The 27,993-nt window shown below is 37.7% G+C and overlaps 2 protein-coding genes and 1 long non-coding RNA gene across 4 annotated transcripts; 1 reads left to right on the top strand and 2 right to left on the bottom strand.

Annotated features, from left to right (window-relative positions):
- Nucleotides 1-5,617: 5,617 nt before the first annotated feature.
- On the bottom strand, nucleotides 5,618-10,485 carry LOC148781016 (uncharacterized). The gene is made up of 2 exons (XR_016060671.1): nucleotides 10,295-10,485; nucleotides 5,618-6,521 (listed from the first exon to the last, which is right to left on the bottom strand). It is a non-coding gene; the product is annotated as an uncharacterized LOC148781016 (long non-coding RNA).
- Nucleotides 10,486-11,095: 610 nt separating this feature from the next.
- On the top strand, nucleotides 11,096-14,767 carry LOC18423593 (GRIP/coiled-coil protein). 2 transcript variants are annotated; one of them, XM_006828193.4, is made up of 6 exons: nucleotides 11,096-12,378; nucleotides 12,468-12,596; nucleotides 12,704-12,826; nucleotides 13,335-13,562; nucleotides 13,669-13,833; nucleotides 14,205-14,767. In XM_006828193.4, exons 1-6 carry the CDS (start codon nucleotides 12,352-12,354, stop codon nucleotides 14,511-14,513), a joined length of 981 nt encoding a protein of 326 aa, XP_006828256.1. In that variant the 5' UTR covers nucleotides 11,096-12,351; the 3' UTR covers nucleotides 14,514-14,767. The 2 variants fall into 2 exon arrangements, with proteins under 2 accessions (XP_006828256.1, XP_088729824.1); XM_088873698.1 differs by having other exon boundaries at nucleotides 12,273-12,378; nucleotides 13,301-13,562.
- Nucleotides 14,768-14,804: 37 nt separating this feature from the next.
- LOC18423594 (Pentatricopeptide repeat (PPR) superfamily protein) lies at nucleotides 14,805-17,417 on the bottom strand. Its single transcript, XM_006828194.4, has one exon. The coding sequence runs from the start codon at nucleotides 17,156-17,158 to the stop codon at nucleotides 15,188-15,190; it is 1,971 nt and encodes a 656-aa protein (XP_006828257.4). The 5' UTR covers nucleotides 17,159-17,417; the 3' UTR covers nucleotides 14,805-15,187.
- Between the last annotated feature and the right edge of the window lie 10,576 nt (nucleotides 17,418-27,993).

Raw genomic sequence — 27,993 nt, 5'->3', positions numbered from 1 at the left:
GATTTTGAAACTTCTAAATTTGTGCGACATGGGGTAGTCGCCTTGGATCTAGGCGACACTGGGGTGTCGCGCAGGCAAGGGTGACACTGCTGGTGTCGCCCAAAACAAATAAAAATCGTATTTTGGGGCTTGAATCAAGCTCGAAACGCCCCATGGTGAGCACAAAACTGTTTACGATGCAAAATTTGACAAATCTTCTGACGAAGATCTCTCGGATCTTGACACCTTCAACTGATGAAAAAGAAGTGATAGAGAACGTGGGACAAAGGTTTGTTGTGCCCTAAAGATGACTGAAAATGGTCAGGGTTTCTTAGGATTAGGGTTGTTGTGCCCTATAGATTTAAAGTTTTAGGGTTTTTAGGCTTAGGGTTCAAAGTTATGGTTTTTCTCTCTGAGGAAGTCTCTTTAGGGTTTCAATCTTCCTTCCTAAGTTTCTCTCAAAGGGGTTCCTTTGAGTGGCACGAAAAAGTGATTTTATAAGGGTCACAGATCTATTGGGAAGGATAACTTTCCATAACTAACATATCCTCCAGCCAAAAATGCTAATTTTGGGGGTACGGATCTAGGCGACACTGGTGGTGTCGCTTGGGCGACACGCCTAGTGTTGCCCAAATAAAATGGTAAAAAACATCACAAAAGGGCAAGAAATCAACACCTTGAAGGAAATTTCACTTTGGGCCAAAAGGGGTTGGGCGACATGGCTGGTGTCGCTCAAATGTTATCCAAATTGAAATCTGTCACTTCAAGTGTGTTCCTCAGCCTCTTGTGAAGCTCTCAAACAAAATTCGGGTCAAAAAGCATTTTTGTTTACTATTTTTAATGATTTTTTTGATAAAATGTGGCGTTTGTAGGATTCTGGGTCAAAACAGTATCTGCAGGGTTTTGGCTAGGCAAATTGGCTCTGGGTCAGAGGGTAGGTTGTGTGAACTATGGATTTGGGTTTACTATGATAAGTGTAGTCCTAAGGGTTCAAAACACCACAGAATTTGCCAAATTTAAAATGGGGTGTCTATATTAGTATGTAAACTTAATAAATCCCTTTGCAACCTTAAACAAGTATCGTAACATTGGTGCATAAAATTTCAAGAGACCCTAGCTCAAGCAGAATTCTCTAGAAATAATGAGGATTACTACATATATCAAAAGGTCAGTGGGAGTAATGTGGCATTTATATCGTTATATGTGGATGATATACTAATTGTTAGTAGCTCAATTGCCTTAGAAGTAGAGACAAAAAATTTCCTTGCACAACACTTCGATATGAAGGATCTTGGAGAAGCGTCATATGTATTAAACATCAAGATAATAAGAAATAGGAGAGAGAAAATTACCTAACTTTTCCGGGCAACCTACTATAAAATGATACTGAAAAAGTTTGATATGAGTATGTGTAAGCCCATGTCTACCCCAATAGATAAAAAGACAATGCTCATCAATAAAATGTGTCATACCGAATATGTTGATAAATATCCCATGGAGAGAGTACCTTGTAGGAGCACAGTTGGGTCCCTTATGTATGCCATGACGGGAACAAGACCTGACTTGTCTTTCGTCATGAACTTGGTTCGTCGTTTTCGAAACAATGTTGGAGAGGAGCATTGAAAAGCAGTAAAGAGAATTCTCGAATATGTAAAAGGGACCATGAACTGTGCGCTCACATACAAGGGGAGAACTAAAATAGCAATAGAGGAATATTCAGATGCAAGCTATCTCGCGGATTCAAATGATGCGAAGTCCACATTTGGATATGTGTTTATGCTTGGAGGGGGTGCAGTTTCTTAGAAGTCGAAGAAATAGGATTTAAGAGCATTATCCACCATGAAAGCTGAATATGTGGCATGCTGCCTGGCAATCAAGAAGGCCGTATGGATTAAGGAGTTTCTTAATCAGCTCAATTTTAATCCTGTGAGTTGTGAGGCAGTAAGGATTTTCTGCGACAATACAATGGTAATTTGCGTATCAAAGGAGCCACGGTTTCATAAGAATTCCAAGCGTATCAAACCCTATTTCTATCACCTGAGAGCTGAGGTGAGATTGAAAGACATCGCGATTAGCTACATATCCACAGATCTGATGATCGCAGATCCTCTGACTAAGGGGGTTGCCCCTAATGTTTTTATAAGACATGTGAGACAGATGGGGATGAGATAAAGTGAGGAAGAGAGAATGTAAGGCTTTTAAAGGCTAAGTGGGAGATGTTGGGTTTATATGGCCTTTAAAGGCCTTATGAGTGTTTGTAACAAAAACATTTGATATAGTGGAACATAAATTCAATGAGAGTGTGGTCCCTCGTGGACCGTGCTATGCAAATAGTATTTGCAGATACTGATTTGTGCTTGACAATCTAGGTCAGTCGGTTGGAAAAAACCCATGTTACCTGGGCATGAAGAATAAACCGATGAGGGTTATAGGTTACCCCTTGATGAGGTCGGAGAACATGCCCAGAAGAGTGAGCCGAGGGACTGTGTGACCCTTGTGTGTGATGGCGGCCTACAGAGACAAGGGTCAAAACATGATCCATATACCATCACACAACATGTATATCGATAGATCGTTCGAAAAAGCCAAAAATCCACATTTTGGGTGAAGCGTATGCGTGTGCGAGAGATACCCCTATGCTCTACGTGGTCGTATCTAGAGGAGGACTTGTAATCCACAAACTGGAGTTGCGATCCATTGGCTCATTGGCCAGACTTTGGTGACCCGCTAATGAGCCCCTGCTTGGACTGTGAGTTATGGAAAACACTGGGTCGGTTCGATAAAACATGTGAAGCCTGTAGTCCACAGTTGAAGGTGGAGTAACCAATGATTGTTGATTAAATTTCTAAACCATATACATCTATTTCCCATCATATTAATTTAATTATGTTTGTTTTATGATAGAAATTATGTTAGAATTATTATTTAAATTTTTATGCGTCTTTTGATATTTTATTTATAATTTTTTGACTTATAAAAATAAATATATTGATTTTACAAAAATCTAAAATTCAACTAATATTTTAGAAGTCATTTTATTAATTTTAAAATTACATAAAATATCATGGGGGCCCATAGTGCACATGGGCCCACCATGTACTATGTGGGTGGGGGCCCACACGTGCCACACATGGGTGGCACACCCTACCTCTTGGTTGATTGCTTTTTGATCAAGTTTTCTCAAAGATTTGGTAAGATATTATATGGCATGTGGTCAAATAGAGATATGAGAATATTTTGACCATATATTGACCAAAGATTGAAAGAGAATATTGACTTGATATATCTTTGGAATATTTTGTAAAAGATTATGCTATGGATTGGAAAGTATAATATTTTAATTAGATGTATTTTATTTATTTTCTAATGATGGGAAATGGTTAAGGATAGGGGGTAATGGTCCATGGACCTTCCATAATATTGATGACACATCTATAGAATGGATGGCTCAGATCTCTCACCACACAACTCACCCTGATAAACAGTCCATATTCAATCTCAACAAAGAGGCAAACTGTGAGAAACCCTAAACCAAATTTTGCACTATAAATAAGGGTGTAACCCCACGTATTCTTTACACTTTTATCTCTCCCACAACTCTCTCGCTCTCTCTTCTCTCTCCAACTTTCTCTCTCTAACCCTCTCTCTCCTAAGCCTCTAGAAGGGCACGCCCCAACCCTAGGTCTCCCACTTTCTCTCTCATGCCCTAAAATACTAAGGTTTGGGAAATTAGGGTTAAGCCAAGAAAATTTGGGGGTTAGAGTTTGAAGAGATTTAAGGGTGCATACTCAATTTAGCCGAAATTTGTTTTTCCAGTTCGAGATTGAAGCTAAACCGTTGATTCTGTACCATCGGATGTTGGTGACTCGGTATGGGGTGTAATAAGCCCGTTTGAGGTAATCACCGGCATGCTCTATTTTTGTTTCTTGTAATTTTATCTTTATTTTCTCAGGCATAGCATAGTGCATAGTTTTTTCAATAGCATTAAGTGTTAAGATCTTGATTTTATTGTTATGTTGATTTCATTTTGAAATTTATCTTGTTGTAATAAAGACCACCTGTAAGTGATATTTTGCCAAAAGAAAGGGGTGACAAAAAAATATTATTATTCCTCGGTAAAAGATCACATATGTCTTTCTTTCAACACTGGCACGCCAATCTAATTCTTAGCTTGAAAATATTTTATATGCAAAAAGTTAAAATAAAATAAAAAAATGTTTAATTTATCTTTTGTACATGGAGGTCACAATTATTCCCACTCATTAGATATCAAGTTAGATGGTTTAGGGTGAGTCGTGAAGTCTGAGAAATTATTATTTTTGGAACTTTGTGTTTATTCAATGACACTCCTATAACCACCCATTTTGAAATTTAAGGGACAATAATGATTATGACCTTCATATACAAAAGATAAATGGTCTCTTTGTAGACTATCGCCCAAAAAAAAAGGAAAAGGAGATGGAGAAATAGAAAGGGATAAATGTCCAAAAATAATTTATTTAAAAATCATTTACCCTAAAACCACTCTAAAAATAGAGTCCACCTTGATTCTTGCAATATGTGTTTACCCTCTAACTTGTGAGCCTACAACTAATTCAACATACAGACGCCCTCCACACACATAGATAGCGGGAGAGAGTGTACCGTCTTTCAAGAAAATTCAAATCAACTTCTTGCTCCTACATAGAGTAACGAGACAAAGAAGGATCTAGTTCCAACACAACTGATTTTCTAAATTTCTTTTACGCAAGAGCTTGGTTGAAAAAACTTATTCTGTTTTGTGAGTTGCTATAGGGTAGAGGAGGCAATGGGTCGGGTCCGGTTAGGCCCGGACCCAACCCGTCGGGTCGAAAAGTTGGACCCATACCCATACCCGTCGAGTCCGGGGTCTGGTCGGGCTTCCCTTTTTGTAGCCTACAATGGTGAACAACAGAGAACTGATTTTTGAGGAGTGGGCGATTAGAGAGAGAGACATTCGAGATTAAGAGAGAGTTATGTCCCCAAGAAACTGAGAGAGGGAGAATTGCAGAGAGGGAGGATGGCGATGGGGTTTGGCTGTTTGGGTAACTAGGGGAAGATGAAAAGTATTGAAATGATTTAGGGTTGGGGCTTCGGCCTTTGGTAAATTAAAAATTCGCGTCCGGGTACCCATTGGGTCGGGTATAGCAGGACCCGTAGACCCAAGCCTATTTAGGTATCCTTGATTAAACCCGGACCCTACTCACGAGTCCAAAACTTGGACCCATACCAGGAATACCCGGCAAGTATGGGTCGGGTCCTGGTCCATTTCCACCCCTACTACAAAGTAGTGAATACCAAAAATTCGTTTGCATGGTAAACTCAAGTATGTTTGTTTTTATGCGAACAGGTTGTTGTCATCGATTGGTGAAAAGTCAGAAGGGGTTTATAACATTCACAGCTATTGTGCATTCATATCAATATAAATAAGCAATGGAAACTATACATTATCAAAGCAAGAATATGAAATAAAAAATCCAGCAACATTCATTCTCAGAACATAACAATTTAACGTGGTTCGATCACAAATCATGAGCTACATACACCACAGAATGGTGCGAGGTTTTACTTACTTATTTGGAAAGATTACAAGGTGAAGTTGAACTCCGAAGCTCCAATATACAATAGCTTTTCTTATATAAAATAATGCTCAAAACAGAGCTTCAAAGGTCCTACAAATAGACATTTTCTCTCTTTAAAATAGGGCCTACAGTAGGGTCTGAAAAATACCCAAGATTTGTGATCCAAAATCTCTACTTTCTCTCTCTACAAGATGATAAAAATACGGCTAGCAAGAAAACCCTACGTGAGCTCTCACCTTGTCTTCTTTTTCACTATATCTATCTCTCTCTCTCTCTCTCTAAAACAAAGTAAAATAAAACCCATTTAAAGAGAAAATTCCTACAACCTCACAACCCTTGGATTAGAAGCCAATCCAATGGCCCAAAATAAAAGAGACGAAAAACAAATAAAACACCTCACATGTGTGTTTTAGCTTCACACATGTAACAATTTCCCACTTGAAGACAAATTATAATGCCTCTAAAATATCTACCAATGCATCACTCTCTATCCACTCGAGGTTACGTTTCATCCAACCCGAAAGTCTTCTACACATCACATTCTTTTCAGTTGAGACAACATTTGTCTATATATCATCAAGGTTCTTCTCAATGTGAATCTTGTCCACCTGCAAATCTCTACGCTCTAGGACCAATCGAATGAAATGGTATCCAACATCTATATGTTTTGGTTTGGAGTGATAAGCTGCGTTCTTAGCCAGATGAATAACACTCTGGTTATCGCAATGCACAACATATTTATATTGTTTCACTTCAAACTGGTCAAGTAACCTTCTCAACTAAATCATTTCTTTTGCTGCCTTTGCCAATGCCACATATTCAGCTTCAATTGAGCGACAATATCTCGCAACCTTGACATCCAACTGACTGCACCACCACCAACCTTGAAAATGTAACCAGTGGTAGACCTTCTAGTATCACGACATCTTTCATAATCTGCATCTACATAATTAACAATTTCCAATGATGAGTTCCCAAAACGCAAGCATACATTTTGTGTCCCTTTCAAATACCAAAGGATCCACTTAACTGCTTGCCAATGTTTTCAATCTGGATTAGACATAAATCTGAAAACAACTCCCACTGCATGGGCAACATCAAGTCTAGTACAAACCATTGCATACATTAAATTACCCACTGCAGAAGTATATGGAACATTATTCATATTACTTTTATATACCTCATTCATTGGAGAGTCCCTTTTAGATAACTTAAATTTTGCAATTAATGGCGTAGAAACAAGTTTACAGTCAATCATATTGAAGCGCTTAAGAATTTTAGAAATATATATTCAGATTGGCTTAACTAAAGCTTACATTGCTTTCTATCTCTATGGATTTGCATGCCCAAAATCTTTTTGGTTGGTCTAAAATCCTTGGTGGCAAAATACTTGAATATATGAAGCTTTAAATGCTTGATTTCACTCAGATCATTGCTAGTAACGGGCATATCATCAATATAAAGCAACAAAACAGTAAAATAATCTTATGATGAACCCTAGAAATACACACAATGATCAAAATTGTATCTAGAATAACCTTCACCCATAATAAAACTATTAAATTTTTTATACTATTACCTAAATGCTTGTTTCAAACCATACAATCCCTTTTTCAACTTGCAAACCAAGTTAGGATTGGTTTTTTTTTCAAAACCTTCAAGTTAACACATATAAATTTCTTCATCAAGATCAACCATGCAAGAAGGTAGTTTTAACATCAAATTGTTCTAGCTCCAAATTCAAGTTAGCAACAAAAACTAAAACAACTCTAATAGAGCTACGCTTAACAACAAGAGCGAAAATTTCAATAAAATCAACACCTGGTTGTTTACTATAACCTTTTACCACAAGCCTAACCGTATACCGCATAAGACCATTTGCCTCCCACTGAATTTAATACACAGACCTAGTCTTCAATGCTTTCTTTCTATGTGGAAATTCTACTAACTCCCATGTATCATTCTTATGCAAAGCATCAATCTCCTCCTCTAATGTCTTATGCCACTTTTTAGCATTAGGGCAATAAATAGCCACTTGAAAAGATTCAAGTTCGCCACTATTAGTATACAAAGCATAATATAAAGAAGGAGAATTCTTTTGTGTGGGCTTGTGAGGCCGTATAGATCTTCTTAATTATGGCTCAGGTGTAACTGGTAGGCTTTCTTTATCTTGAATTAGTTTAGTGTCATCCTCATAACTAACATCACTTGCGTCAAAATTATCTTGAGCTTGAGTTTGAGTATCTTGCACTCGTCGGTGAAACAATGAGATTTGGTTATTGTATATCCACAAGAAGACTTTCTTATTTTGGCTCTTCTTGCTTCTTTTCAACAAACATTACATTCTCATTAAAAAAAACATCTGGACTTCTGATGGTCTTCTTTGCAATAGAATCCCAAATCCTATAACCTCTATCATCGCCACCATCCCCAAAAAAATCACATTTTTTTGACTTGGCATAACTTGGCTCTACTTTCATTGGGCACTTGAACATAAGCTTCATACCCAAATGTTCTCAAGTGTTTATATGACACACTTTTACCTCTCCACAAAATTTCAGGCACTTCAATATTCATTGGTGCACTGGGAGATATATTAATTAAATATGCGCATGTATTATCAGCTTCAATCCAAAATTGATTACCAAGAATAGATTATGAAATCATGCTTCCTACTCTTTCAATGATGATCATATTCATCCTCTCAATGACACTATTTTATTATGGTGTCCCAGGAACAGTCTTTACCCTGCGAATGTCAGTCTCTCTACAGAAAGTATCAAAAGCATTCGAGCAACATTCACCACCATTATCAGTTTGCAAACATTTAATAAATATGTTTGTTTCTTTTTCAACCTCGGCTTTAAAAACTTTGAAAACTTCAAAAACTTGATCATTGGATGGCGATGGATACAACCAGCACTTTCTAAAATAATTATCTAAAAAAGTGACAAAATAATAAGCTCCATCAAGAGATTTAACATTAACAGGGTCACAAACATCATAGTAAAGCAATTCTAATGCTTTACTTTTTTTATGAAATTCATTTCTTTCAAAACTAACTCTACGTTGCTTATCCATGGCACAATGATCACAAAAATAAAAAAATGAATGCTTAGAAATATGAATGAGATTTTGAGTTTGTAATACCTTAATACCATGCTCACTGAGATGACCCAAACAACTATGCCAAATTTGCATATCCTCATGCTTACTAGCAATAGCAACAATCTTCTATGCAGCATCATTCCTTTGAGTCATGTCATGAAGAATGTAGAGACTCCCATCTTTTTGCCCTTTCAACATTGTCATACAACATTTAGAAATCTTTTATGACCCATTTTCAAAATTCACTATGAAACTAGAGTCATCTAATTGCCTGGCTGAAATAAGGTTTTTCTTCAACTCAGGCCTCACATTTCTCAATGTATGCTTCTTTCCATCTGATTGCTTGATAACAACATTTTCAATGCCCAAGATTATCAACAAGATAAATCAAACCACCAACCACATCTGTATAGGATGAAAAATATGACATTTTTAGGCAAACATGAAATGAAGCACCAGAATCTAAAACTCAACTATTTGCAATGGATAATGGTGTGCACGCAACAATAAAAGTAATCACATCTTCACCATCTGGAACTGTACTTACTTCTGCATGACCATCATTGCCCTTGGCCTTTTGTTTATTCTTCATAACATAAAAATATTTTCTTGTATGACCAGGTTTTTTGCAATACCAGCAAATAACCTTCTTGCCCTGTGACTTGGACCTACCTCTGCTATGAAATTTATGCATACTAAATCTTTCGGATTGATCTCTATGTTGAGTTCTTCCTCTATCTCCTGTTGCTAATGCTTTATTTGACTCAACAAGCATTTGTGTGGATGCCTTTCTAGTCTTTTCATTCAATAATGAAGTCACAACATCTATTCAATTAAACTTGTTACCCATTGTATTAATCACAATTAACCAAGGTATCCCAACTAGCAAGTAAAGAACTCAGCAAATGCAAACATAAAACTTCTTCAACCAAATTCACTTTCAAATACCTCAATTGTGCAAAAATTGAATTAAATTCACTCACATTGGATCTAATTGTAACACTTTCTTTCATTTTCAAAAAAAATAATTTTTTCATCGCACTAATTTTATTCGTACTAGAAGATTGCTCAAAATATTGCTAAAGCTCTGCAGATGTTTTACATTGACAAACATCAAATAAATTGATGGTGAAATACATAGTCTAATAGTTATCAAACATTTTCGATCAAGAATATCCCATTTCCGATCTTCCATTTCATCAGGCATGACCTCTTTTCCTCGAATTGGCCTATCCAATTCTTTTCCAACAAGATAATCTTCCATCATCATTTTCCATATTGATCAGTTGCTTTGATTTAATTATTCAAATTCCATTACCCTTTTTATTTTAAAGAACAATACAGTAAATAACCACAATAGTTAAAAAACCCGTTCTTCATAGACACAATGAAGAACAAACCCTAGGCTATGATACCAGTTGTTGTGCATTCATAGTTATTGTGCATTCATATCAATATAAACAAGCAATGAAAACTACACAATATCAAAACAAGAACATAGAATAAAAAATTCAGCAACAAGCATTCACATAACACAATAATTTAACATTGTCTGGTAACAAATCGTACCCTATATCCACATGAAAATGGTGTGAGGTTTTACTTACTTATTTGTGAAGATTACAAGATGAAATCGGGCTCCAAAACTCCAATTTACAACAGCTTTTCTTATCTAAAATAAGGCCCAAAACAGAGCTTCAAAGGTCCTACAAATGGATGCTTTCTCCAGAGCTTCAAAGGTCCTACAAATGGATACTTTCTCCAAAGCTTCAAAGGTCCTACAAATGGATACTTTCTCTCTTTAAAATAGGGTCAGCTGTAGGGTCCCGAAAATACCCAAGATTTGTGACCCAATATCTCTACTCTCTCTCTACAAGATGGAAAAAACATGGCCAGTAAGAAATACGTGAGCTCTTACCTTCTCTTGTTTTTCACTCTCTCTCTCAAAGAAAGTTAAATAAAACCCATTTGAAGAGAAAGTTCCTACAACCTCACAGCCCTTGGATTAGAAGTCAATCCAATGGCCCAAAATAAAAGAGAGCAAACAAATAAAACACTCAACATATGTAATTTAACTTCACACATGCAACATAGGTAACCTGATTTCTATAGAAACTTGTGCGTGTTAAATGACTGCAAGGACATGATTGTCACCTTGTTTAAGGGTCACATTCCTACAAGGTTCTGCTCTTTTCTCATTCTTCCTTTGGGCTTTCCCAAATTCTTCAGGATGACAAGCTCATGTGTAACAATGGCTAGTTTATTATATAGTAAGTGTAATGTTATGGTGATGTTGCATTAGCAGGAGTTCCTTCTCGATATGAGAATGTTTTTTTTATTACAGTTATGTGAAAGTTTATATTACCCCAAAATTTAGGGTTCTAAAAGTACTATTGGGTTTTATGCAGGGGAGTGAATGGAAAGTATACGCCTGTCTACGGGAGTATAAAATCTTTTGGTTTCACCATTTATAGCACAATCTTCGTAGACTACACATACACATACACATCACTTGGGAGAGGAACATCACATGAGAGAGGAAGAGAGGGGCTCCGTAAATTCTTTTTTTGAATGTGAACCTCTATAAATTCATTTATTTCAAAATAAAGACCCATTTGTTTGGGAACTCAAATAAAAAAATTATTCATGATCCACCCACTCTCCTTATAACGGTTACTGCTACTGATGAATGTGAGAAAAGAGTGCAAGTTACCAATAATGCATGCACGCAGTCATTCCAAACAGGAAGTTGAGCTATTTTAAGATGTATTTGGGGATGTTTTGGTCTTTTTGAAGTTATCCTGAATTTTTCTTCTTTTTGTTTGGAAAATTAAAAATTCCCTCTTAAATTAATGTTTTTTTTTTTGCTTTTGTATTAGTTAAAAGGTTAATGTTTTAAAGACTAAACTATTATTTCCCACCCTTACCATATCTATTAAAACTCTCTCTCTCTTATGTTGAAAAGTGTGTCAGATTGATTATTAGGCTTTTTGAATCCCATAAGCCAGTCCAACACACTTTTGTGTCAGACAGAAACAAAAAAAAAAGTAGTATGACACAAAGTGTGATGAAACTTTTGGAAAGTGTGTTCGATTGAAACAAAAAAAATTTGGTCTGACCCAAAAGTGTGCCGAACCGGCAGAATTCCAGAACCTCAATCCAACACAAAAGTGTGCTGGCCGGTCATGAGGCTTCTGAATTTCCAAAAGCCAGAACTTGGAAGTCGGTTCGGCACATAACCAAAGTTTTCAATAAGAGAGAGAGAGTGAGCGAGCGATATTGGATGGTTAGAGAGAGACACACACAGAGAAATACTATTTGAAAGCCATCACAAACATTTTCAGTATTAAAACCACTATTTAAAGGTGCATTTTATTTTGATTGTTTTGATCATCAGCATTATACAAACGGCCACTCATAAAATATTAGGAGTAGAATGTCTACGAACTACATTTTTAAAGGCGTCAATAATTTCTTCTTATCTTTTTTTAAGGTAAATGCCCCACTTATTAAGATTCGAACGTTGGAGCGTGCCCCCCTCTCTCTTCCCCACCTTTAAACACTCTCTCTCTCTTACTAGCCGTTAACATTTCACTAACTTCTCTGATTCTCACTCTTATCTTGCCCCTTTTCCCCACATTCATCTCTCTCTCCCTCTCTCAACATGGCCATTGTTCTGGAATCCAATAAGGTAAGTTTTAGCAGGTTTCCTGTTTTCTAGCCTTTCATGTTTGTGACAGTCAGTTCCTTACTTTTCATTTTGTTGATTTCTTGTTGCAGGAAATGGTGAACCCCATTGATTCCACACCTTCCATAAGTCCTGCATCAGATATACGATTTTGGGGTGCTCTCAAAAGGCGCATAGACTCTCTACAGAAAGGCCAGAAGATCTCTGGCAACCCTGCCTTGGTACCCAACCTCTCTGTCTCTCTCTCCCGAGCATTTTTTTTGGATCTATGCTGGAGAGTATTTTGGCTTTGAGAAGTTTCTCTGTCTAACTTTTCTTCTGGTTTCAGGTGGTTGGGGATACAGAGAGTAGCAAGCTTTTAAGAGAGAATTCTCTGCTTCTTCTTAGAGGTTTTGATTCCATTGGTTCCTCTCTCTCTCAGCTTACAGGGAACCTCGATGCTGCCCTCCAGGTAATCATCTATTTTGAGTGAACATCTGGTGAGGAAATCTGTAGTTTTCATGGCTTCAAGTAATTGGTTCTTTAATTCCAAATAAAACAAGAATTTGGTCATGGCTTCAAATTGGGTATTTAATTCCAGCTAAACAAGAATTGGGGTTTTAGGTTTTTACCTAAATTTATTTGTGGTTTAAGAAATTGGGTCTTTAATTCAAAAGAAAAGAAGAGTTGGACTTTTAGGTTTTCGCTGAAATTCTAAACATTTGGGTCTTTAGGTTTTTGCTAAATCTCAGAGATATTAGGTCATACAAACTTTTTGTAAATCTCACAGTTTATCAGGATATTGATTTTTCTCGAGTCAGTATCATATCAGAAGGAAGGAGATCTTTCAATCTGTTTGAATAAAGACATGCGTGATAATTCCATCTTTCTTTCTCTTAACTACTTTCTACTATTTTTCATTGCCAATTGTTTGTAAAAAAACTAGTTCAGAGCATAAATGCAGTAACCCTTCCGAACAGGGGGCAAATGAACTATCAAAGCCCAAACTATCTGAATTGTATCAGAGAGACATCGAACCCCAAGAAGATGAGATAGAGCGACCTCTAACAAAGAGGCGGTGTGATGATTCTTCACAAGGATCAAAGGATGTATCTCCCATAAAAACTAAACAGAGCCCCACAAAAGAGGATGTTTCTCCAATCAAAACAGAAGTTCTCGCGAGTGGAAAGATGAAAGAGACCAGAAAGGTAAGGCTTTTGCCATTTCTTAAAAAATTACAACGTTTTAGATTTGTTTATAGATCTGTTATTGCTGCTTGCTTCTTAATTACTTTCTCAAATTTTTTTGCTACAGATTGCAGCAAAGATGGCTTCAAAAGCTGCCTCACTTGCACAGGAACTGAAGTCAATCAAAGGGGAAGTTGGTTATTTGAGCGAAAGATGTGTTCTTCTTGAAGAGGAGAACAAGAGACTACGTGATGGGTTCTCCAAAGGAATAAGACCTGAGGAGGATGACCTGGTAAGATTGGACATTCCATGCTAACTCGCTTAAATTTATGAATTGTGTTGAAAACTCTCTCTCTCTCTCTCTCTCTCTCTCTCTCGTACACAAACAGACACACAAGTGAGTGCAAACAGACATATTCAGATATAAATGGGATTCTCAGTCTTAAAATGTCACTTTCTCCACGTGTGTGTGCAGCGTGTCCAAGTGCCTGTGTGCGAATATGACAAACACATTCTCTCAGGCATAAGAAGACTCGTGTCCTTGCACATGCGTATTTGTGTTTGAGAGAGAGATAGAGAGAGAGAGAGAGACGCCCTGTAATTCTCAGAAGTGTATTCAATCATCTTTTTCCTCTTTCTGAGTATGGACTGTATCTATGGCAGGTGAGACTTCAACTGGAGGCCCTTCTGGCTGAGAAGTCAAGGTTGGCTAATGAGAATGCAAACCTTAAAAGAGAAAACCAGTGTCTTCACCAGCTTGTCGAGTATCACCAACTGACCTCTCAAGGTCTCTCCCCATCTGATCCTGAATTCAGAGGTGTATGCTTGGATTTCTCATCTCCTCATCAATCCATGACAAGCAGCGATGAAGTAAGAGGAGAAGAAGATGATGAAGGGACAGGTCATCGGACACCTAGAACTGACATCTTCAGCTTCTCTTCTTCTCTAGATGAATGCTCTGATGAAGAGTGAAGAAATTCAAATGGCTTAGAGTTCATTCTTTTACATAGTCTTTATATCCAATTGTCTTGCCCCTTTCATAATTGGTTGTATGCCAGAAGGTTTGAGGCTAAAGGAATGGATGAGAAATTTAATTTATTATGTATAAATTTTGCTTTTTGATCATTGTAATTCGCTTTCGCCCCCTTTCTTCTTGTAAAATGGAATATTCATGGACATATTTGTTGTTGTTCAAAAGGTATGTGATACTGATTTTGGTTTGTTTCCCTCGATTTTATGCACCTTCAACAATGTGTTACAAACTTTAAATTTCAAATGTAATTGGATAAACAGTAAACGAATTAGAATATCAAATGGATTACAACACCACAAAGAATCTTAGATCTCAAATGGATTTCAATTTACCCTCTTCCCCCATCTGTGGTAATGGATGGGAATCTCTCTCATAGACATACATCTGCATCTTGATTCCCTTTATATCATATTGCACAATAACAGTATCCTCCTTGAACTTAAATATCAGTATTAAGATTAAAATTTGAATAGAATGTAAGTAAGAATATCACAAGGCAGTTCTTTCCATTTCAAAGGGAATTCAATTTGCACTTCCCATCTTGTGATGGGTTGGGTCTCTCTCTCTCTCTCTCTCTCACTCTGTGTTTGTGTGCACTCACGCACACTCTTCATTACACATACTCCCCATCCAACTCATCCAAAGCAACACCTACATACCCTTCATCACTCATCTGTTCTGCCAAGTCCTCCAGCACTCCATACACCTCCTTCAACCTTGGCTTCCACCTATCCCCCACCACAAAGCTCTGCAACGCTCTGTTCACCTCCACCCAACTACACCCAGGCTTCTTCCTCAGTCCTCTCTCCCTTATCATCCCTCTAACCCTCTCTGAATCCTCCCACCTCCCCACTTTCGCATAAACATTAGCCAACAACACGTAATTTCCTACACATTCGGGCTCTATCTCAAACAATCTCTCACTAGACCACTCAGCCAACCTCACATTCCTATAAGCCACCGAAGCTCCAAGCAATGAACCCCAAACTCGAGAACCTGGCTTGATTTTCATACTCTCTATCATTTTTGCTGCTTCCTCCAGCCTACCTGATCGGCCCAACAAATCAACCATGCACCCATAGTGCTCTAATCCTGGTTCTATACCATAATCTCTAACCATGTTAGAAAAAATATATTGACCTTTATCTACCAATCCACCATGGCTACAAGCTGAAAGAGCTGAAGTTATGGTCACGTGGTCTGGTTTGACCCCATGTGATTGCATCTCTGAGAAGAGCTTGAGAGATTCCAAGGCTTGGCCATGTGATGCATGAGCAGCCATGATTGAAGTCCAAATTACCACACTCTTCTTCACTGTGCTTCTAAAAACTTGAAGAACTCCATTCAGGTTCCCTGACTTTGAATACATGTCTATCAGAGCGGTCACCACGTAAAAGTTGGAATCATGGTTGGTTCGAATAGAGTAACAGTGGATTTCTCTTCCCATGATGAGAGAGGAGAAGTAAGAGCAAGCTGGGAGAATGCTTGATATGGTTACAGAGTTGGGCCTGAACACGTCATTATCTCTCTGCATTTCTTTAACCAATTGCAAAGCTCTTCCAAATTGAGCATTTTGAACAAGGCCAGAGATCACTGCATTCCAAGTACTCAGATTGAGAAATGGACTATGGGTTCTTTTCATCTTCTCAAAAAGGCCCATGGCTTCGAGACACCTCCCATGCTGAAAATACCCACAAATCATTACACCCCAAGAAATTGAATCTCTATGTAACATGCTCTCAAAGAGTTTCTGAGCATAATCCAATGCCCCACATTTCGAATAAAACCCAACCAAAGAATTCAAAACACCATTGTCCAATTCAACACCACTCTGCAACAATCTTTTATGCATTTCCATACCTGAAATCATATCACCAAGATGACCACAAGCCTGGAAAACACTCATTGCAGTGACCCCATTTGGCCTACACCCTGACAAATTCACCATCTCTCTATAACCACCCAAACACTCCTCATAAAGTCCGGCTTGTGAATAACCAGAAACCATGGCATTCCAAGAAACCACGTCTCTCTCCCCCATTTTATCAAACACATTGCGGGCATAACAAATTCGCCCATGATTCGCATATGCGGTGACGAGAGAGTTTGGAACAAAGGAGTCGACATCGATAAGATAGAGGCGGAGAGAGTAAGCATGGGCCTCTCGACAAACCGAGGGCTCAGACTTGAGGAGACAGGTGAGAGAGAAGTTATCCGGCCGAAGATTGGAAGAAACAAGGAGAGAGAACGTTTCACAGGTTTCGGAGTGGAGATCATGGAGAGAGAGAGCAATGAGGAGGGCGTTGAAGGCGAAGAGGTTGGGCTCCGGGATGAGAGAGAAAACGAGGCGGGCTTCGACAAGGCAGTTGCACTTTGCATAGAGAGAGAGCAGTTTGGATGCAAGGTAAGGGCGAGGGGAGATGGCGAGGAGTGTGAGGCGAGCGTGGAGCTGGCGGCCTAGAGAAAGAAGGGAGTGGTCTGTGCAGTGTTGGAGGAGGTGACCAAAGGCTTTGTAGTCTATGGGCAAGGTGGGATTTTGAATTCTAGAGAGACAATAGGTGAGATTTTGGATTCTAACCCGCATCACATTTGTAAACTCCTTTAGAGTCCCAATTTCTAAAGAGAGGGAGAGAGCTACTTAATTTCTGAAGAGAGGAATATATATTCTCATTCTTAACTTTTAGCCCTTTGTGAATTTTTTTTTTTTTTTTTTAATTCTTACAGCAAGTGTTAATGATAGCATTTTTATCATAGTACTTGCCAATGTATACAATCAGGCTCTTTTTGTTGTTCTTAGAATTGCATTTTTGTGGTTACAGCGTGTGTTAGCAGCACTACATCTTAAGTTTGGTTCCTATTGCTTGCTCAACTATTCCATAAAAAAAAGTATGTTTCATTAATTTAAAGTATTAAACATAGTCATGACTTGTAATGGATTTTATAGTCTTATAATGGTCTTTAAGAAACTTTCTCCATATGTTCGACCGCTTTTTTAATCTTCAGAGGAAACACACACATATATATCCATCAGGGCATTGAAGCGACTTTGACTAGATGGGACCAAAAGGTTGGGCCAAAATTTAATCAAAGAGTTCACCCTCAAAAAATTAAGAATTTCCCATATCAGATGCCCAAGAATAGGATTCTTTAAGTTTGGAGCCCATAGAGATAATATCTAAAAGTAGTTCCATTTTTTAACAACTGTTGCAGGGTATTATATGTTTTTTTTTTTTTTTAATTACTTTTTAGGTCCATGAGGAAGAGACATGCACAACCCCAAATATCAAGTCAATTTAATTTATAGAAATAAAAGGAAACTCAAATAAAAGGAAACTCAAATAATAACATGCAATCCCAACATGCAAATTTTTGTATAACTTGCACATTGGGGTCCCTTAGTACCTGTAATTGAGACAGATTGATAAAGTTTCATTACAGAACAGATCACCCATCAAAGTGGTAAACCATCTCTATCCCTATACATGCGTCTATATTTATGCATCCAAGCATTCATGCATACAAACCAGCTCTCCATAACTACAAACGTCCAAGCCGGAAAAAATTTATATAAGGTTGAAATCTCAAAATATGAAATTAAGGTGCATATCAGAAATTAAAAATCCCTTGAAGAAGGTTTTTTTGATGTAGGAAAAACATCTAATTAATCATATCAACATCGAGATGTATAAATAAATAAGGAGAAAAAAAAGATTTCTAGTCCTAAAACTAGTACATCATGCAACATGTTATCTAGGCTGTATATTTTCAAGATTTTAGTGCGTTTATAAATCTACTTAATTTGAACCTTTTTTTTTAGTTTAAAATTTTATAATTAGAGATAAAAATAGATTTTTCTAAGGATTTTTGACATCGAAATTGCTTCTTGTGACAGAGTTTGGAGGTGCACCTTACTTCAATCATTTAGGGTGCAACCTACAGCAAACCACACCCTAATATTAATGTCTACGCTAGGCAATATCCAAACTTACTAGAAGGAAACTTAGCCTCATAGCTCCAGGATAACTCATTTAGATGGGGTCACATATAACCTCTAGGCTCCCCCTTGTTAAGTAATTTACCACCCCATACTATGGCTTAATGTGTGTTATATAGATACTTCAAATATAATTATTGAAAGATGTATCATAATAATGAAGAAATGATAAAGAAAATTGTTGTTTCAACTTGTAATCGCCCAAGTCAAACTTGGATAGGGAGAGTACTAGGCCAATGATCGCCCGAACTCAGGCGCGCTGCTCGTTACCCCACATTTCACAAAAAAAATTTTCAAAAAGAACAGGCTTTACAGACTATTTTTTGGATTTTTTTTGCCTCTGTTATTGATCAAAGGCTATAATCATCCCCATTATGACCGATTGAAGTACTCGTATATTTCTCTTAGCCCTGCTAAAAAAATTATATGTTCAATGTTTGTTTGATATTTAGTGGGTGTTTGAGATGAACCATTCTTATGGAAATATGATTTGTTTTTTTGTAAATGTTGACAGATCAGTATGTCGAATACTATTTCTATGATCTATGTCTCATAATATACAATCTCTAACATCAATAAATCGAAAAAGACTAGGATAACAAGTCAAGAAGACTGCATCTTTAGACAAAGTCAAAAGCTTTCACACTCCATGGAGCTCACTGCCCATACAGTATACAATAAGATCATTTACTGTTGGTATCAGAGGTGATAATCATTTATTGGCCATTGAAATTGAATTCGAGCAGCTGATGTGTAGGAAAAATTTTAAAATATGTGCCATACTCCATGATGTTAGATTTCATATTTAATGGCTAATGATGATTGTAACCGCTTACCCAAGATAAATGGTCTCATGGCATACAGAAATATAATATAGCAGACAGTTATTTAGAGAAGGTGTTTAATATTTAGAAAGAAAACGCATACATTCGAGAGGGAAATAGACAGCCTAAAGAGTCAAAACTTCTTGTGGCCGGTCTTCACTATGTTTGGGCCTTTCTTGTGCATCTCGGGCCTTCTATCTCTATATTTTAATTTTGGTGAGCCAAAAAAAGAAACCCATGCAAAACCTCATGGCTGCTAGTGTCAATAAACAGGGCTCCTTCCTCTGCATGTAGTTCTCCCTTCTGCCCTTTGACCCTTTTCTCTTGGTATCGTCAGAGCTCTCTCTCTCTCTCTCTCTCTCTCTCTCTCTCTCTCTCTCTCTCTCTCTCTCTCTCTCTCTCTCTCTCTCTCTCTCTCTGTGACTGTCTGTGTGTGTAGTTTTTCTTCCTCTCACTATGGTGACAATTCAAGTATACTCGAGGAAGAGAAAGCAATCACAGGAAGTTTCTTCTTCTCAAGTAGAGGCTGATACCTCTCTCACTGCACATGAAAACGAGCAAATCAACAATGCTCCTCTCGTTGTCGCTGATGCAGGGATTCAATCACTTCCTATGCTGCCACAAGATTCTGTGTTCAAAATCTTGTCTGAGCTCCCTGTTGAAGTAATTTGCCGTTTCAAATGTGTGTGTAAACCATGGGAACAACAGTTGTCCTCGGCCGACTTTGGTGAAGTGCACCATGGTGCTCCCCACATGACTTCGGAAACCTTTGCAATAGTCTCTGTGTCATCTGGATGTTTCGCTCTTCGCTCCCTCGGCCGACAAAATGCTAAGGTAGCTCTAAGAAAACTAAAGCTACACAGGGAGGGGGGTGTGAGGCAATTTGCATGCAATCAAGGATTAATGTGTTATAGAACTGTGGATGATGGTGAAAATATGTATGTTTGCAACCCAATTTCCCGGCAATTCATCGTCATCCCGCTTATCCCAGGTCATGACTTTGATATTCAAGGTTTCTATTTTGATCCATCAACCTATAACTTCAAGGTGTGGGCATGGTGCTGGCGTATTGATACATCAAACAGATGCCTTTGCATGTTCAGCTCAGCAATTGGATTTTGGAAACCTTTTGCCCTGGGCCTATGGGGGCTGGCATACCCGGGACGGTTCTTGTGCATGAGAAATGTGTTGTACCAAATAGAAGAGCATTTTGTGCTCTCTTTCGACATGGAAACTGAAGCATGCAGAACGATTCCAATGCCTTCAGGGGCCTCTGGACTTCAGTGCAGCTTATTGGAGTGGGAAGGACGGCTATGCCTGGTTCATGGACTGAAAAGAGGCGAATTATTGATATGGGGACTGACCGAATCGACATGGGAGAAAGTCACGAAATTGTGTCTAGAGACAAGATTCTACCGCAGAGAGAGATATCCTCACAATTATGTTTTGGGTGTTGCCAGCTACTGTCGAGATCTTTTCGTCGCCCGAGTTGTACGGAATTGCATTGAGGTCTCTTCATACGATATCAATGGCAACAAAAGCAACATCCATTGGATATTTCAGCGGGATTCCAAACTTTCTGAGAATTCCATAATTAGAATTTCTCCATTCACACCAACACTCTTGCAGTGTAAGACTATAGTCGAGCGGCTGCACAGGACAACAACATAGATGGCCCTGCTCTTTCCAAGCCATCAAATTGTGGTCTCGCATTTCAGTATAAAAGATGACCTGAGATGCATGCACTTTCTCTATTACTCTGTTAGATTAATAGTTTGTCTATTTGAGAACTTTTAAAGATCATCTAAAAGTAACTTTAAACATAAAAGTTCAAATGATTCTATCCTCTATGGACAAGAGAATTAGTTTATTAGTGCTTTTAGTCCTTCTTTTTATGTTCCTTTTGTATTTTATTCAGCTTAGGACTTGTTTATTGCTATTTTATCTTTATTTTGTGTTCCAATAGTTGTTCTTTTCGAGGAAAGTTGTCTGATGTTTTTAAGTTCCCTATAATGCAAGCTCATTTTGTTATCCTCCAGATGCTTTGTGAATTATGCTTCGAGGCACAGTGCTACATCAGTTGTTGGCTTTGGTTTCATAATTGAAAATTTAATTATGAGGTTGAGGTTTCTTCAGCTCCAATCTAGCATAAAAGATACTTGATAATTTATAATCTGAGTTCATGTATGTTGGAAATGATTGCTGAATTCATCAGTCAATTTTACCGGTGTTCGAATAATTCATATGGCTCAATTCATGTGTCATCCCCCTCTTTCTTGTTTTCTCTTTCTGGCTATTGAATTTTTGTGTGGATGAGTGCTTCTATGCATTGTAATTTAGTCATGGAGCATATATCTGTGTACAATTGAGATTTAGGATGTTGCACTGTGTGCAAAACTCTGTAGCCACAAAAATCCAGTGTTGTCAACACCATAGTTTAGGTGTCCTTGGACATTCACCTCTATCTATTCAGATGTAAAAATGCTCTTGTTTTATGGTTAGTCTAGAATGAGCAAAGGCTAATTCTAAGTCATCAACAATTTAGTTTTCTTATGAGCCTTTATTATAGTGATAATCACTAAGACATATGAACATATCAGTGCAGAGAGTATATAAAGTTTGATGGCTGAAACGCAACAAAACCCAATTCTTATTTTCAGAATCATAAGAGAAAATTGATGGCTTTGTTACGCATGAGCACCACAACCATATCAGTTTCAATTGGTTCGATTTTACAGTCGCATTTTCCAAAGTTGTCCAAGAGTGCTCCATTTACTGAACTGTCACTGCTATTCTTTCGTAAAACATATTTTTGATGCGTTGTTTTCTAACCTTATTAAAGTTCGAATTCTAAGTATCCTGATTTTAGTGCTTCTGGGCCTGCAATCCTTGGTCCTGCCAGCAGTCGAATCAATAGTTTGCTATCTTCTAGTCCATTCCAGGGATGGGGATTAAGGTAGTGACTAAGGCATTTGTGAAGGAATATGCAGTTTCATTCATTTTGTAAATGAATCTGTGTTATCTATGCTTGATATCTTCTTGTTTCCTTTAAATTATGTAAACAAGGATATGTTGCATAAGGTTCATGTGAGTGATGCAAGTTAGAATGCTACGACTATGACTTACTTTAGATTGAATGCAAATATACTTAATGGTTATGCTTGGATAGTCAACCATGTCTCCATCTGGTCTCAATTGTAGTAAAGGCCAAGTAGGAAAGTAAGGCTTCCTCCAATCTGATGTGTGCTGTTTTGTTATGATGAAATTAGTTCACTAGGGGGTTGTATTGAGGTTGAGGCAGGGAGATATTAAACTGAGATATGAAAATTTGCTTATATTTTCCTTTTCAATTATTTTCTTATTAATGCTAAGGATGCATACATGGCTACAAGCATTCGTGAAATGCTTATGATCCAGAAGCCGAATCAACTCTCATGCTCGAGCCTCACAGCCTAGCCCCATCCTACACTTGCTGTTTAAAATATCAGAGACCTAGTTCGACATAAAAGATAACAAAACAATGGGATATACAATATAAAATTTTGAAAAGAGAAGTTGAATAACAGGTAGAAATCCCTATTTTCATGCAGAAATAATGGCACACAGATAGTCTCTTTGACCAAATTTAGCTCCAAATTCCAAAACTAAGAACCTCCAGCTAATGGTTCTTGCATTGGTCTAACTTTATTTAAAGGGAAAGGTTGAAGTTAGCCCACTAGCTCACAGCTACATATGAGCCCAACAGCTCAAATTGAATCTGGCGATGTAACTGCCACAACCTTATTTCATATTTAAAATTTACTTTTTTTGTCCTACAAATCCAAATCACTTGAAATTTTGGTCATGTATTCTTTAAAAATATGAGAATCTAATAAAAATATCAAAAAATGATTTGTAAAATAATAAATGGACTAAAATACCTCCAAAACTTTATAGGGGTATTTTGATAAATTTATTTTTTGCGAATTATATTTTTAATATTTTTTATGTGTATCTTGATGAGAAAAATGGATGCCTAAAATTTCAATTGATTTGGATTTGTAAAAACATATAAAAATTCAAATACAAAATGATGTTATGACCGTCAGATCGGTCCAGATTCAATCTAGACCATTGATGTAGTTGTGAACTAATGGACTAACCTCAACCTTTCCCTTATTTAAAATAGTTGATGTCAATGGAAGCTACATATTTTAAAGGTATTTCCTCGATTAATTATTATTGTTTTGTAGCTGGCTAATTTTTATTAATTATTTCCATTATTTTTTATTTTGAAATTGATTAGAAGGATTCCTCAAATGGGCGTTTTGACCATAGGACCCATTATATAATGTGGTCCCATTGAACCACCATATGTACCCTATGTCATTTTCGGTTTGGCTATCTAATAATTCATGGGGCCGCACTTGTGAATGCTTCCTGACTCCTTTTACTTGGCATGGTATGTGAGAAGGCGCGGGCAATGAATGGCAGGTAGCTTGGTGGTACGGGTAATATAAAAACACCATGAGAGATGAATTATTTAATATAAGTAGGTTACAGTCATTATAGATGTTAGATGTAAAATTGGGCGATTGAAGATGTGTTATTGATTGGGCACAAACTCTAAAGTAAATTTTTTAAAATGTTGAGATACACTTCAATCTATCTTTCATATCCAATGATCAAAACTGATTGTGACTTTCTTGTACCAAAAGTAAAAGGTCTCATGCTATAAAATTCTAGTAGATTTTACCATTTTGCAACTATTATAACTCATGATCATATTTTTTCATGGGTATTATAAAATTGAATCAAAAGAGATTAGTAGGGTGTTAAATTGTTCATCTCTCATGAGTACTATGATAAGTTTTTTTGTTTTTAAAGTGGTCTGAGTCTGTGAAGGTGGAGCGGAAAGGAAAACACTCATTGTTGTGGCCCCATTTGGCCTACACCTTGAAAAACTCACCATCTATCTGTTAACACACAACATTCCTCATAAAGTTCAGCTTGTGAATAACTAAAAACCATGGCATTCCAAGAAACAGCATCTCTCTCCCCCATTTTATCAAACACTTTGCGAGCATAACCAATTCACCCATGAATCGCATAAGCTGTGACAAGAGAGTTTGGAATGAAGGTATCGACATCGATAAGAGAGAGGCGGAGAGAGAAAGCATGGGCCTCTTGACAAGTCGAGGGCTCAGCGAGATAGGTAAGAGAGAAGTTATTAAGGTGAAGGTTCGACAAAATGAGGAGAGAGAAAGTTTGGGTTTCGGAGTAGAGATTATGGAGAGAGAAAGCAATAAGGAGGGTGTTGAAGGCGAAGAGGTTGGGTTCGGGGATGAGAGAGAAAATGAGGCAGGCTTTGACAAGGCATTTGCACTTTGTGTAGAGAGAAAAGTTTGAATGCAAGGTAAGGGCAAGGGGAGATGGCAAGGAGTGTGACGCTCTTGGGTGTGTGTGGCCAGTAAAGGCCTTATGAGTGCTTGCAAATCAATTAATATAGTGGAATATGAATTCAGTGGGAGTGTGGTCCTGTCTGGATCATACTTAGCAAATGAGGTTTGTTGATACCAAACTGAGTTTTACGAGCTAGGTTAGTCTAGTTGGGAAAAACACATTTTATCTGAGCGTAGAGAATAAACTGATAAGGGTTATAATGGGTCATCCTTTGATGAGGTCGGAGTATGTTTGGAAGAGTGAGCCGATGGATTATGCTGCCCTTATGTGTGATGAAGGCCTTCAGAGACATGGCTAAAAGCCTTATCCACGTACGATCACACAGTATGCACATATGATAGCCGTTTTCAGAAAAGTAAACCACCTTTTAGGGTGAAGTTTGTCCGTGTGCGAGAGATAAACTATATGCATCATAAAGCAATGGATTGCATCAGGTCTAGGTGACCTTGGTACGTCTCTAAGGGAGAACCTGAAATCCATAGATTGGGACTATAACCCATTGCCCATTGGTTAGACGTTGGTGACCCACTAATAAGCCCACACATAGACTCTGAGTCATAGGCAATACTGAATCAATTTGAGAAAACAAGTGTGGACCATAGTCCACAGTAGAAGGTGGAGTGCCTCAATGTATATTTATTTGTTTATATGGATCATTTTCCCCATCAAAGTACTTAATTATGTTTATTTTAATAGTTTATGATTTTTTTAGAATTGTTTTTGAATTTTTCTATATATATATATGGGTGCAATTTCTATAAGATTGTGACCTTAAACAATCCAATTAAGGCGCACCTCCAAATTTTATCATAACATGCAATTTTGTTGTAAATTTTTTTTAGGATTATCTTAAAAACTATTTTCATATCTAATTAGAAAATTTTAAACTCCAATTTTAAAGAAGCAAAACAATAAAAAGAAGAAGAAAGAGATGGAAAGAGATAATACCAAACTGGGTGGGATGGCCCGAAATTCTCGAGCCTTTGAGGGCTCGCTCGTATCAGAACCGGTTCTCTTTGCCTCTCTGATTCGGATGTTGACTAGCGGATCTCTAGTGTAAAGGGTTAGATCTAGGGTTGTTGTGCCCTAATTCTAGTTTTGATCTAGGGTTTTTGTGTCTTAGGTCTCGGTTTTCTCAGTCTTGAGGGTTAGGACTTCATGTGGCTAGGGTTTCTATCTTCTCCAAGGCTTTCAATCTAAAGATTTTTCTAAAGCTATGGGTCTTTCTCGAGGTCTGGAGGAGAATTTCCATGGTTTTCTAAGTTTGTGATCTCCAGAGGTTGAATATGAATTCTAAGATTTTCTCTGATTTTTTAAGAATTTCCTAAGGGTTTTTCTTTTTTTTGGTATTTTTGGGTAATTTTCCTAATTTCAAGAATTTCTAAGTTTTTTGTGTCTCTTTTTCTATCTCCTTTTGGGTTAGCGAGAGAGGGTACTTATAAGATTCAATAGGTGAGTTTTTCCTATTTTTTGGAATTTTTTTGGAATTTTTTGGATTTATCTTGAAGTTTTAGCCTTACCTAATTAAAGAAAACACATTTACTGCCTCATCAGATGTGTTGACTGCATCATCAGCCCACGTCTAGGCCTCTCGAGCCCATTACAACCCGTCCCGTAACCCGATTGTTGGGTCTCACGAGGACTAAATTGTCATTTATTATATTTTTTTATCCGTAGATCTGATTCAGGCGATTCTTAGACCGTTGGAAAGCTCTTGGGCTCTACTTCAAATTAGGATAGGAATGGGTAGTTTTGGGGTAATTAAATTGGATTTACTAGGATAATATGATCCTAAGGGTTCAGAAAATCATAGAATTTGCCAGTTTTAAAATGGGGTGTCTACAGTTGCCCCTCTTTGGCACTCCCTATCCTTCGAGGGATAGGTGAGTGACAAAGAAGTAGATACTTTGATGTTCAAAGGGCAGATGAACATCAAAGATAAAGTAGACATTTTAAATTTCTTCTTGAGGTCAGGCGGTCAAGGGGCACACCAACTATCCATCCCTCCAAGTCACTGCGCTCACCGAGCTCACCCACCTAGGGAATTTTTTCTCCTAGGGTTTTCGACATGAGGTGCTGGTGAGTTACTCAAGCTTGAAACTCGAGTTGGATTTTCTAGTCATGCCACTTAACTTCAGGGGTTTTTGTAGTTTGAATTTTTAACCTTGGTATTTTCTTTGATCTCCTTAGGGTTTCTTAAGGCTGCCTATAGGAAAAGGTTTTCTATAAGAAGAGACTTGTCTGGCCGAATCCGAAGTGAAACGAGGCAGCAACGCAACAATCGCGACAACACGGTAATCATCATATACGGGGTATCCAAGCTCCTTCATTTTTTTAATACTTTTTTAGATTATTTTTTTTTTGAAAGTATGGGGAGATTTGAAATAAAACCGGAGCAAGGACAGGTTACGATTTTAACAAAGAAATTAAATTTTTTAAAAAACACAAAACATATAGTGAAAATTTTGAAAAGAGAAAGATATTTCGAAAAACAAGGTTGGTTAGCAGTTTTAACTCTTGCAACCATAGAGCCCTCTAAGTAGTCTAGCATCATGCAACGATGGACATACAACCGACCCTTTTACGTCAATACGGGGATAGATGGAATCCATCGAACAGGGTGATGTGCCCTGGATATACCGGACCTTTTTACGTCATACGGGGCTAGACGATACATGCCTTGGCTCTTTTACATCGTACGCGTTTAACATTTTTCCATTGAATAGGGTGGTTGAGCCTTGGATACACCTGACTTTTCACCTCATACAAGGATAGACGGTACCTGCTTCGGCTCTTCTACGTCGCACAAGTTTGACGTTTTTCCATCGAACTGGGTGGTTGTGCCCTGAATACACCTGACCTTTCACGTCGTATGGGGATAGACGGTACCTACCTCGGCTCTTTTACGTCATACAAGTTTGATGTCTTTCTTGTCTCGGCTCTTTAACGTCACATGAGTTTGACATTTTGTTATCTCCGCTCTTTAACATCGCACAAGTTTGACTTTTTTTTGGTCTCGACTCCTTCACGTCGCACGAGTTTGACATGTTCTTTCTGTTTCGGCTCTTTTAACATCACACGAGTTTGACGTTTTTTTCCTGCCTCGGCTCTTTAATATTGCACGAGTTTGACGCTTATCATGTCTCGACTCTTTTACGT

Source organism: Amborella trichopoda, chromosome 8 (genome assembly GCF_054954075.1).
Source record: "Amborella trichopoda isolate Santa Cruz 75 chromosome 8, AtrichopodaSantaCruz75HAP2 v2.0, whole genome shotgun sequence".
NCBI lineage: Eukaryota > Viridiplantae > Streptophyta > Magnoliopsida > Amborellales > Amborellaceae > Amborella > Amborella trichopoda.
This window is presented reverse-complemented; position numbering and strand designations above follow the sequence as displayed.